Source organism: Nycticebus coucang, chromosome 2 (assembly GCF_027406575.1).
Source record: "Nycticebus coucang isolate mNycCou1 chromosome 2, mNycCou1.pri, whole genome shotgun sequence".
Lineage (NCBI taxonomy): Eukaryota > Metazoa > Chordata > Mammalia > Primates > Lorisidae > Nycticebus > Nycticebus coucang.
In genome coordinates, this window is record NC_069781.1 from 140,387,480 (window position 1) to 140,399,558 (window position 12,079).

At 39.4% G+C, this 12,079-nt stretch overlaps 2 protein-coding genes across 12 annotated transcripts in view; one reads left to right on the plus strand and one right to left on the minus strand.

Moving 5' to 3' along the window:
- The window catches only part of UBE3A (ubiquitin protein ligase E3A), a 117,950-nt gene extending 115,932 nt beyond the window's left edge, over nucleotides 1-2,018 (minus strand). Inside the window, exon 1 of one of the 4 annotated variants that reach the window (XM_053581998.1) lies at nucleotides 1,516-2,018. The gene's annotated coding sequence lies outside the window, so the exon portion shown is untranslated. Of the gene's footprint in view, nucleotides 1-935; nucleotides 987-1,515 lie in introns of those variants that run through there. The other 3 variants (XM_053581997.1, XM_053582001.1, XM_053582000.1) reach the window with 3 other exon arrangements.
- The window catches only part of LOC128579828 (translation initiation factor IF-2-like), a 237,375-nt gene extending 228,054 nt beyond the window's left edge, over nucleotides 1-9,321 (plus strand). For 5 of the 8 annotated variants that reach the window (XM_053582004.1, XM_053582008.1, XM_053582006.1 and 2 more), the window contains one exon: nucleotides 7,152-8,443. Coding sequence is in view for 2 of the 8 variants with exons in the window: in XM_053582002.1 (XP_053437977.1) it covers nucleotides 1,078-1,839 (762 nt within the window). In the remaining 6 variants the exon portion in view is untranslated. Of the gene's footprint in view, nucleotides 1-1,077; nucleotides 1,843-7,151; nucleotides 8,444-8,464 lie in introns of those variants that run through there. The other 3 variants (XM_053582002.1, XM_053582003.1, XM_053582010.1) reach the window with 3 other exon arrangements.
- The last annotated feature ends 2,758 nt before the right edge of the window (nucleotides 9,322-12,079 follow it).

The window sequence follows — 12,079 nt, forward strand, 5'->3', positions numbered from 1 at the left end:
CTAATAAAGATTACAAGTTATTTCTTTGTGTTCTGTTCTTGTATTCCTTCTACAAATATTAGAAATACATAAAGACTACAAATTATTTCTTGAAGTTATTTCGGTATGTGAGAGTGAGGCTTATTAAGGTTTCTTTCTAAGACTCCTGGTCATCCTTAGATCCTAGCAGCAGCAGCAGCACTGATATTGTATTCATTTTACTAAAAATGTGATAACCAGTTTAGATTTAAAAGCAGGATCCAAAGCTAATTCCACTATACATACCACAACAAAAATTTGTTATCTCTCCTAAATTCTACATTTTATGTGATTTAGCAAATAATCTCTTAAGTATTACTAGTCAGAGGTCTGAGGAAATACTACTCATCCCACGTGTCCAATTTATTTAACAAAATTTACTGGGTCCCTATGTGTCTTTGACATGTAACTTTTAGCAGTTATACTTCTTAAACTTTAGGTCACCTCTCCTGCAAACCCCTTCCCTCTCCAAAAGTTGTGGGATAATTTGCTGCTTCTCCCAATACTGCAAGCAGAGGAATGATCCAAAATTAGGAGTCATGTCCATATTCCCTTCTAATTGAGAACTTTGGACTGTAAATCCCATACGCTATTAGTTTACATTTTCAACAGCATTCTAACCACTTAAGAAATATAACCCCCAAACAAATTTTGTACTATTTCTATTTTAACATACCTACAGGAATTCAAGAAAAAATTAATTATCTTCCAAGAACTCTAAGCTTAAGCAGGGTCTATATTTAAATTTTTTTTAATCTTAAAGATATTTGGTACATTCAATTCTGACTTTACCAACAAAAGCCTCTACACGGAATGGGTCTTTTCATTTTCTCAACTGAAAAGGGAGAAAAAAGGCCAACTGCTTGTATGCAGGAGTGCATTTAGCACAGCAGTCCGTGGCAAACCCAATAACTCACGTTCAACTTCAGAAATCCCGGTGACCAGCAACACAAGAGTTATCTGTGAACATAATCCTTGGGCTTGACATACCACTTCATCCGCTCTCTCTTTCCATCGAACCACCCCCAGAACCCCAACCCACCAAGCACACAGCTAAATATGTCTTCCCCGAGAGAGCCAAAAACCTCGAAGAAACCGAGAAAGAGCTCCCCTTTAGAAGAGAAGGCCTGTCCTTCCCAGCCTGGAGCCCGGTCAGGCTCGGCGAGCCTCGCTCCAAGGACGCCCAATTCTCAACGCCCTGCACGTCCCGCCCCGCCCCGGGCCCGCTCGCGTCCTCTCGGACGACAAAACCCTCCCTCCAGAGCTCAGCCAAGACTGACAGTTACGGCTGCAGCAGCCGCTGCCACCAGGGGCCTACTCCTGGCACCAGCCCCTACAGACACGCGCCCCCAAACACTCACTACAGCGGTGGGAGTGGGGGCGGGGGACCAGGTGCCTACCCTCGCCAGCGTGTGCCCCCGAAGGGTGACGGGGAGACCGAGGGGACGGAGGGGAGCAAGCGCCGCCAGCCCAGGCCGCGTCCGCGACAACACTGACCTGTCGTCGCCCCCGCGCCTGGGCTGCGGCCCTCGCAGCGGCGGCCGCCTCAGTGGTCGTTGTCGCCCTCGCCCGCCGCCTCCGCCCGCCACCTCCTCGTTCCCTTTCGCTGCCGCCACCGCCGGGGCTCATGCGGGACCCGCGCTTCCTTCTCCAGAAACCGATGCCGGGAAAGGGGGCGCCGGGGCCACCGAAATCCCGACGTTTGTCGCCAGTAGCCGCTGCCTGACCACACTGGGGGGCTATAGGCCGCGAGCTATTCCGAGGAGGAGCCACGGGAGGCGCCGCCGCCAGCAGCTGAGAACGCCGGGTCGGCAGAGGTGAAACGTAAGTAGGCGGCGGATGGCTACGCGGCGGCAGAGCGCGCGAGCGAGAGAAGGCTGGTGTGTCGGGTTCTGGCGAAGGAGAAAAAGCTCTGTGGTATCCCCTAGTCACCCCGAGCCCAGCGCCACCATCTTGGGAGAAACACAGATCTCGCGGCAGGGGCGCAAGACGGGAGGACTGGCTGGGCGGGCCGAGTATCCCGACAGGCAACGCGCTCCGCCCGGCCGGGCGAGAGCTCCGGGCCCTGACGCGGGGACGTGGGGCGGGGCCAAGGCGCGCGCGGGCGGGCTCTGCGCTCTGCCCCTCCCTCCCCCGCCGGCTCGGTCACCCTCCTGCTTGCCGTCGCCGCCCGCGCAGGGGCCACAGGGAAGAAGTGGGGTGGTCCGCGGTTCCGCGGATTCGGAACCAGGGTCGGTCGCCATCTTGGGACTGGATCGAAGGGGTAATACTTCTTTCTAGTCTCGGCTGTTAGTGATCCCCGTGAAAACCTGGGTACGCTCCCGAAACCCCTTACACCCTCCCAGAAGGGTTGAGTAGTTCTTCGTCTACCCGACCGAGGGACGCCTCCAATTTTATTTGGGGATGAATCGGCGCCAAAAGTCGGCCCCGGCGGCACTGATAGCCCCCAGCCCCGAGGCGGGGCCGAAGCCTTGTCACTAGGTCTCCGACCCCAACCGGTTTCCACCTGGAGCTGTCCTTATAGCCTTTGTAGGGATGGCCTGATAGTGCGGGCCAGCTGTCAGGGGACCAAGGTCAGCTACTTAGGCTTCTTGCCAACTCAGGATTTGTCACTGGTTTACCAGAGACTAGAAGGTAAAAGTTCTTCTACTGAAGTGGCCCTGTTAACTAGGTTATCGATTCGGGTTGACCTTAGTTAGATTTGCTAATTTTGATCTTTATGATAGCTGAACCCATTTAGAGGCATGCGTCATATTCGGTATCAGGGTCACCATTTTATTTAAAGGTGTTTTATCTTTTTGCTTTACAACACTTGCCAGCAGAGTTGTAAGAGAATCACAAACAATTCACATAGTTTTATGGCTTGCGACTTTGCTGATAAGCCCTTAGAATACTATATGAAGCCCCAGTCATCTAGTACTTAAATTCTTTATACCCACAACTATACATTGCAGGTGTATTTTTGAACTGTCGTTCTTAGAGCATTTTTTTACGGAGTCACAACTGTAACTTAATTATAAAAAAAAATAGCCAATTATAAAAAGAACAAGCTAGAAGAGTTTTATTTCTAGGTCAACTAATGATAAATGACAGTATTAAGCTTGGTTCGATTTTAAGATATTTTAACCTAACTCCTTATTCATTTTTCATTTCCTCCATTACAGAGCCTCATTTGGAAACTATTTCCTGTTATATTTTACGGAAAGGACTAGCTAGAATTGTAATTGTTTAAGGATTTATCTTCACATATTACCAAATATCAAAATAGACTACTGAGAATGAAAATCTTTGAAGAGTTTATTGTTAGAATAACTAAGGCAAACTATCAGTACCAAATAAGAATAGCATGTGAAGACACTTTTAGCTATGCTACTTAAGTACAAATTGTCTGATTGAAATGCAATTTTGTAATAGCCTGGTGTATCAAAATGTGGCACAAATCCCTGAGTCACAAAAAGATTAAAGAAGGAAGGGGAATAAATCTGTTCTGGATGTCAGAATGACCATCCAGTGCTTCACTAAGATCAAGGAGGATTCTAATTCCTCCTAGGAATATGGAGAATTTACCCATATCCTTTTTAGTTCATTAATGTTAAATATGTATATTTATGCATGATGTTAGTGTGAGACTTGATTCAGGAACCCACTGTGCTCTTTGCTTTATCTATTTTCAAATTTAGAAATACTTTCTGGTAAAAATTGCCTCCCTGAATATTATCAGGAATCTTTAGAATATTTGAAGTGCTTCACATCTATATACATTAGTCTATGTGAAAAATTATTTTCTCCCATATTTTTCTTCAAGTATATTTTCCCAGAAAAATAAGTATCAACTAAGTGGATAATAAATTGTTTAAACTATTTCTACTCAAGATGAGATCCAGTAATTTCTAAAAATTTTCTCATTTCAGGTGTAGAGTAAAAAGAACAGTTTACTTTTTTAAAGATATGCATTAATGTCTTAAATAAACTTTGAGCTTTTATTTACCCAGAACTATTTATGTGCCAGGCCTTGGGAAACCATCAACAGTTCCAATCCCTGCTCTCAAGAACTGACAGTTGAAGAGGAGGTCACACCTGTTAAGATTGGACACTTTTTCAGAGTAACACAACATTTCAGTGATTCTGGGGTGGTACCTCCTACTAAATATCTGAGTACACGCTTTTTTTTTTTAATTACCTTTTATCCTAAATAGCTAATGAAGGTTTTTTGTTTTGTTTTTTTGTGGGGGAAGCAGGGATGTTTGTTGCTCAAGATTTCTTGTTGACCTGAGTCACAACAGATGAATCAAAATTCAAAAACAATTTTTTATTACCTAGCATACCCCATGGTCAGAAATAAGCCATGAACATGGAAGAGGGAAAAAAATCAAATATGGTGAGGTGAAAATCATTGCTGCAGTTTTCAAGCTGCACCAAAATGTTAGACACTCAATTATTGAAAGACTCTAAGCTTTCAGTATATGAATGAATAGTTTCCAGTATTTAAGAAGTACTTTCAAAGAACAGCTCCATGAAGAACACTGTCTGGCATATGAAAACTGCTCTGTAAATACTACTATTTAGTAGTAGTGCCACTATTAGTGTTATTTGTATCATTATTTAGCATCACACACAGCAAACATGAACTTTTTCATACCCCATCCTTATTTTTACAAATTTGTCTAAATTTGCATTGCTCTTGACCTGTCTTACATCCTTCCCCTCTTTACAGCTAATTGTTTTTGGTGGGGATGTTGTTTGCCCCAAGACTTACTCCTTTGACTGTTTCTTATCCCATTCATAAATTCTCTATTGACTTTTTCTCCTTTTAAAGAGTTACCTGTGTTCAGATGGTCATTTCCTTCTATGCCCTCTTCAACTGCTAAAATGTAGCATCTGCCTCCATTTTGCTACCATGTGCTGCTTGTATCAGTGTCACTATGGCATAATGGCCAAATTCAAAAGTTGTTTCTCAGTTTTCATAGTATCTAATGTCTGGTGCAGCCTTCCACACTGCTAACTATTCCCTCGTGGAAACTGTGCTCTTGGTTAAGTCCAGCCTTGTTCTTCAGTTCTCTTGGCCATAAGAGTCTCACTGAGAGCCTGATGGACCCCTGACAGATAGCCACACCACCCTAGCAATGGATGAGATAAAATAAGACTGTGGCCATCAGCACTGCCTCTGACAGATCTTGCCCAAAAAGGGAGAGTTGTAAACTAAAATAAAATCTTAAGGCTCCTCACCACTGGCTCGCTGAACAGGCCTCCCTTTTGCCCAAAGGGATACCCCAAAACTAAGTTGCTGGTCTTGAGAAAGTAAATAAGAAATGCCTCAACCTGCCCTCCTCCCTTCTTAGAGACATCTTTGGTAACTCCTTAACAGGCCCAAGGCCATTCAAGAGAAACCTCCAAATCCTCAATTTAAATAACAAATATATGGCCTGCAGCTTGTATCTGATTAGCTGATTAGCAGAACACTCTTGTAATTTAAGAAAAAAAAAAAAAAAGCCTTTATACAAAGTTTCATTTCTTTAAACAATTACAAATCAAAGAATCTTGAAACCCACCTACAATCTGTGAGCACCACCCCCCACAACCTCATCCCACCCCAACCTTAAGATGCTCACCTTTTCAGGCCAAACCAAAGTAGCCTTCCAAGTATTGATTTACAATTCCTTTCTCTCTGAAATGCGTAAAATTAAACTGTAACCTAACCACTACTAATCCACTTGCCCAAGACTTCTTGGGTGTGGTTTCTGACCATGGTCCACAAATTTGCCTCAGAATAAACCTCTTTAAATTAAAAAAAGGATATTGAACCAGACAGGCAAAAAGTCCTCTTAAATCTAAACCTCTGACTTGAGCACTAATTTCACTTATAGCACCTACATCCAAAACAACATAAGAGATCATTGGAGCAAAACCCTGGAAGTCCTATCTAATTGTGCACGGACCTTGGTCATTTCTATCTCTTTGTGCCTCCTTAACCCATCTGGAGAGTAGGTGGAGAAGGGAAGCATTTCTTTGAACACCAGCTGCTGCTGCTGCTAATCTGAACTGTTCTGAATAAAACAGTTCCAGTCAAATCAATGAAGCAGCCCTTAGAAATATCTCCTGACAGGTGCGTCATTTGAGTTCTTTGAAATCATTCATTCGGCATCTATATCTCTGATACCATTTTAAATACATATATAAATTATAAAAAGGATTGTAATAAATTTTTTTTTTTTTTTTGTAGAGACAGAGTTTTACTTTATGGCCCTCGGTAGAGTGCCATGGCCTCACACAGCTCACAGCAACCTCCAACTCCTGGGCTTAAGCGATTCTCTTGCCTCAGCCTCCCGAGTAGCTGGGACTATGTAATAAAAATTTTTAAATCTAAGGAATTGCATTGGTTAAATGAAAATATTAAAGGTGGTGCAATTGAGTATACTTACTGTTTTTCTTCATGATCTCTCGATTAAAAACATTTGGCTAGGGAAGAATTATGAATATTACTTGTAACTAACTGATAAACTAGTAAACACTTTTTTTTTTTTTTTTACTATTGCTTGGCACTGAATACAAAATTCTATTACCAAGATGATAATTTTTACTCTGTGGACTCTTTATATTGCTTCAAACAGAATTTTATACTTAAGGTTTGCCTTTTAAATTTTTTGTTTTTATTTTATTTTTTAACATTAACTAGAATTATAACGTGGAAAAACTAAGATTTTTAAAGATACTGTCATGAATAATACGGATATTATTCATGACAAAATGCCTTATATTGCTTTTTTAAGTTCCTGCTAAGCATAGTACTGATATCACCTATATTTCAGTACTTAACACAAAGTTTCTGAAATGATAGTGTATTTCCGTACACTGAATTAGCATTCATTAGACACCACTTGTTTGAATAAATCTCATTCTTGCAACAATCTTGGCTTTTATATATTTTGTGGATTAGAAAATTGAATTTAGACTAGGTAAGCAACTTTCTCCCGTCCCACTGCTATAAACTAGTATAGCTAGGCTTAAACCCAGGTTTGTGTGTCTATTTGTGCATTCTTATAGCAAGTTGCTTTCCCAAAACACAAAAATAAATTTTTTTAATTTTAAAAATGTTTTGTCAAAATGTTTTCTCTCTTGTTTTTTTTTTTTTGTAGAGACAGAGTCTCACTATTGCCCTCAGTAGAGTGCCGTGGCGTCACACAGCTCACAGCAACCTTCAACTCCTGGGTTTAGGCGATTCTCTTGCCTCAGCTTCCCGAGTAGCTGGGACCACAGGCACCCACCACAACGCCCGGCAATTTTTTGCTGCAGTTTGGCCGGGGCTGGGTTTGAACCCGCCACCTTCCGTATATGGGGCCGGCTCCCTACACACTCAGCAACAGGCACCACCCCATTAAAATGTTTTCTCAATCATTCAACAATCCTTTTTTTCCCTTCTTCATACCAGTATTATGCCATGACAATATTCTCAAATTGTTACCCCAAAAGAAAGCTCATTTTCCGCAGTGTTCAGTTCAATAATGGGCATCTGGGGAACCCCATTTAACCTGATCTGCCCTATCACTTTTTCCCAGAACTCCATCTTGGTTGTGTGATGTTGGGCTAAGTCCTTAACTTCTTTAAGTCTCAATGTCTTCATTTGTAAAGGGGATGGTAAAAGAGGTAATGTGTTGCAAAGGACTTGACTCAGTGCCTGGAACATAATAAGTGCTCAATAAATGTTAATGAATGAATGGATGAAATTGTCTTAGGTTTGAGTTTCCCTAAGAAACAGTTCCTGAGATGATGATTTGCGTGCGACTAATTTATTTGGAGATGAACCCATGACACATTGGATCTAATCTAAAACACATGAATTACCAGTAATACTGTCTACTAAATAAAAGTTCAAGATATCTTTGTAGTTCTTTTTGTCCTTAAGCTAAATTCCCCTAAAGATATTCAATGTATTGTGTCCAGAAGTTTTCTGAATTCTTATTAGTTTGATATAGTGTATAGTTAGGTTTATATGTTTCTGTCTATGGAAATGTTGGAGCTTGATTCTCTCATCCCTGTTAATTTAATTTTAGTTTTGAAAATGTAAAACATTTTGGTGTTTCAAGCATCAAAACCACATAAAAAGATATACTCAGAAAGGTTTTACTCTATCATCCCTTCAACTTCATTCTCATCTCTTTTATTCTTTTAGTTTTTTCTAAGTTTCTTTTTGTAAAAAAATAAGCCTATAAGCACACACCCCCCCAAACAAATATACATATATTAATGTGTATATTTTTTATTTGTTATAATTATTGTCTCTTTCCTTTTATTTCCTGAGATTTTTTTTTTAATGTCTAATTTTTACTAGGATACAATTTGAAGATGAATATTTAGAGTCAGTTTTCCAAGTTCACAATGAGGGTTTTGTCAATGTTTTCAACATACCGATTCAAGTATTTTTTTTCTATATTGTTTTCTTGTAATTTAGTCCTAAGATCCTGTGGGCCAAGCAGCAATCCATCATGAAGAGTGGACATGCTACATGGTGTATCCAGAGTCATTTTGAGTGAGTCCAAAGGTCACAAATAAACTGAAAGAAGAACTGTTTCTCCTCCCCATATGATTCACCACTGTTGCCTCTCCCTTAACTCACATCTTTGTCCCAGTGAAGTAAGTATTCCTTGTGGCCAGTTAATAAAGATTTCCAAACTTATGTGTTCTGTCTGTGGGAGAAAGGATGCCATATATTTTTCCTCTATTTTGTAAGATTACATCTCTGCCTCACCAATTTGATTCTAGTTGTAGTAACTGTTCTTCAATAGACCATTTCACTATTGTATAAGGCCAGCTGCTTCTGATAATGTTAACATCAATGAATCCCTTGGTTATCAATCGATTATCTTCTTTTCTGTAAATTCAGTTCCTTGGTCAGAAGCAATGTTGGGTGGGAGACATTGTCAGTGAATAAGACCTATAGTAGCCAACAGATAGCGGTACTTGCAGAAACATGGTGGTAGAGAAGGCAAATATTAAAAATGAGTATCAAGTTCAGTGAGGACAAATTGTTCTCCCTTTCATGATAGTAGAGGCCCTACTGGGACCTCTGTAATCAGCCTATAATCTATAGCCAGATAATTTTTTCTTGTGTTATATCTACTGGAAAATTGCTCACTCAGCAAAAGTAAGAGACCAACCTTGATGAGGGAAGTCGATGTTGTTGAACCAATGCATTTTCTCATTATCTGTCACTTTCATTGCTTTGTTCACACCATTAAGCAATCAATGGGGTAAATGGCCAAATAAATTGACATCTACTAAATTGGCATTGTGGCTACCTGATTAATGAACACCTTCTCTGTAGTGAGTACTTGCGGCCTGTAATAACAGATACTTGGTTTCCTCTCAAGACATTTACCAGAGTTCGAACCTGCATGAGGTAGATATATGGCTAAGTTCACAACCTCCAAAGGGCCAAACTTCCAGGTTTGAGAAGATAGAAATTTTTCATTCGCTTATTCAGAAGCCTGGGAGGATCAACAATGTTTTAAACAGAGAAATGAAAAGATTAACTAAATTCATGAAAAGTTGGGAGTTTTCAAAATAGAATTGAAACTATAAAAGGAATAATTTCAACAGAAACTTAAAACTCTAAAATATAATTAAATGGATATTCTAGAAATGAAAAATATGTCTAAAATTAAGAATTAATTGGATGGATTGGCAGTAAGCCAGAAGGCAAGAACAATGAATTTCAAAACAGGCCACTACAGAATATCCAAACCAAAGCTCCCAGTGGAGGAAAGGTGTGGGAAGAAACATGAGAGCATAAAAGATACATAAAATAAATCACCTAAACTGTCAGATGATATGATGTCTGTGTGATGTGAAGTCCAGTAGAAAAAGGAGGGGAAAATGGGGCAGAAGGAATATTTGAAAATGTAATAGTGACAATTTTATCAAACTATTGAAAGCTGTCAACCCACAAATTAAAGATTAGTGAACTTCAAGCAGAATAAATACCAAGAAAAACCTCACTAAAGTGCATCATAGTTAAACTGATAAAAACCAAAGATAAGGAGATGACTCTAAAACTAGTCAGAGAAGTGAGATACATAACCTTTAAAAGGCCAACAATAAGATTCCTAACTTTCTATCAGAAATTAGGATGCCAGGGACAATAGAATGACATCTTTGAAGGATGAAAGAGAAAAAGCAGCCAGCCTAGAATTCTTCACTCACAGAAAATATCCTTCATAAAGGATTGTAAATTAAAAAATGTTATAGACAACAAAGGTGAAAATAGTCATGGCCAACAGACTTTTTTTCTAGAAGAGATTCTACAACAAATTTTTTAGAAGAAAATCATCCCAGATGAAAGCACAGAACTACATAAAGGAGCAAAGAGCATGGTATTGGGTAAATATGTGTGAAAGTAAAAATATATAATAGAAATGATTATAATGTATTGTGAAATTTATAACATGCAGAAGTAAAAATATGTGCCAGCAATAGCACAAGAATGGGGATATTAAATGGATTAAACATGTTGTAAAACTCTTGCATTGCTCAAGAGGTAGTAAAGACAACTTCAGGTAGACTATAGTAAGTAAAAGATTCAAATTGAATTTCTAGGTAACCATTAAAATATTCAAGAATGGCTAATAGAGGAGAATAATACCATAGGGAAAAAATGATTAATCCAAAAGAAAACAGCAAAGGGGAAATATAAAGAATAGATGGGCTAAATGAAAATCTTTAACATTTCAACTGAAGACAAATTGTCATACTGGATATAAAAACAAGACTCAAGTTTGTGCTATTTATAAGAGAAGTAATTTAAATGTAAGAACACAGTTAAATGGAAAGTAAAAGAGTAGAAGAACTTAATCATAGGTAAACAATAGCTAAAAGAAAGTTGATTATCAATATGTAATAGATAAATAGACTTTAAGTCAGAAAAAATCATCGGAAGCAAACAAACATTTTGTAATAATAAAAGCATCAATTAAACAAGTAACAATCCTAAAGTATTCTACACCTAATGTTTCACCTATTTTCATATTACTTCAAAATGTAACAGAACTAGAAACAGAAACTAAAATCATATGATAATAGTTTGGATATTTTCATAAATACCTCTCAGTAATTATTAAAAGTAGCAGTCAAAAAAAATCAACAAGGATATAAAATATTTGAACAAAAATGATTTATTCAAATGATTGATCAAATTAATCTGATCAACCTATCCTCAATTTGCTTTCCTAGTCCATAAGACAGTTTCAAACACTGTTTCTCCAGTTCCCTTGTTGGCATAAACAGGCAAGATCACTGGGCAGGAAGGGCCACTATGGAGCCAATGGCTGAGCTTGACCTAACCCTTTCTCTCTTCCCTAAAGGAGACATGTACGGAAATAATTTTCTTACCTTTCTTTATTCTTTAGCCATCTAAGTTTGAATTCCTAAACACTAATTTAGTTTCCCTTGTTTTTTGAACTTTATAGAAAAGGAATCCCGTAACATACATTCTTTTGTGTCTGCCTTCTTTGATTCAAAATTACATTTGTGAGCTGTATCCACATTGTAGCAGGTATCCGTAGTGAGTTCATTTACATTGCTGAATGATACTGATGTACTACAACTTATTTTTTTTTTTTTTTTTTTTTGTAGAGACAGAGTCTCACTGTACCACCCTCAGGTAGAGTGCCGTGGCGTCACACGGCTCACAGCAACCTCTTAACTCTTGGGCTTACGCGATTCTCTTGCCTCAGCCTCCCGAGCAGCTGGGACTACAGGCGCCCGCCACAACGCCCTGCTATTTTTTTGGTTGCAGTTTGGCCGGGGCTGGGTTTGAACCCGCCACCCTCGGCATATGGGGCTGGCGCCCTACTCTATTGATTCATTCTGCTGATGGGCATTTGAGTTCTTTTCTACTTTTGGATATGATAAACAATTCTGCTGGGAAAATTCTGAAATGAATGTAGCCTGCTGCTTCATGAATCATGAACAAAGGACTCTTCTACCACAGAAGCAGCTTCCCAAGTTCTCCAGTCTTCCTTTTTACAGTTCTGTTTTATGACCTTCGATAGCTGTTTCAGTACCTATA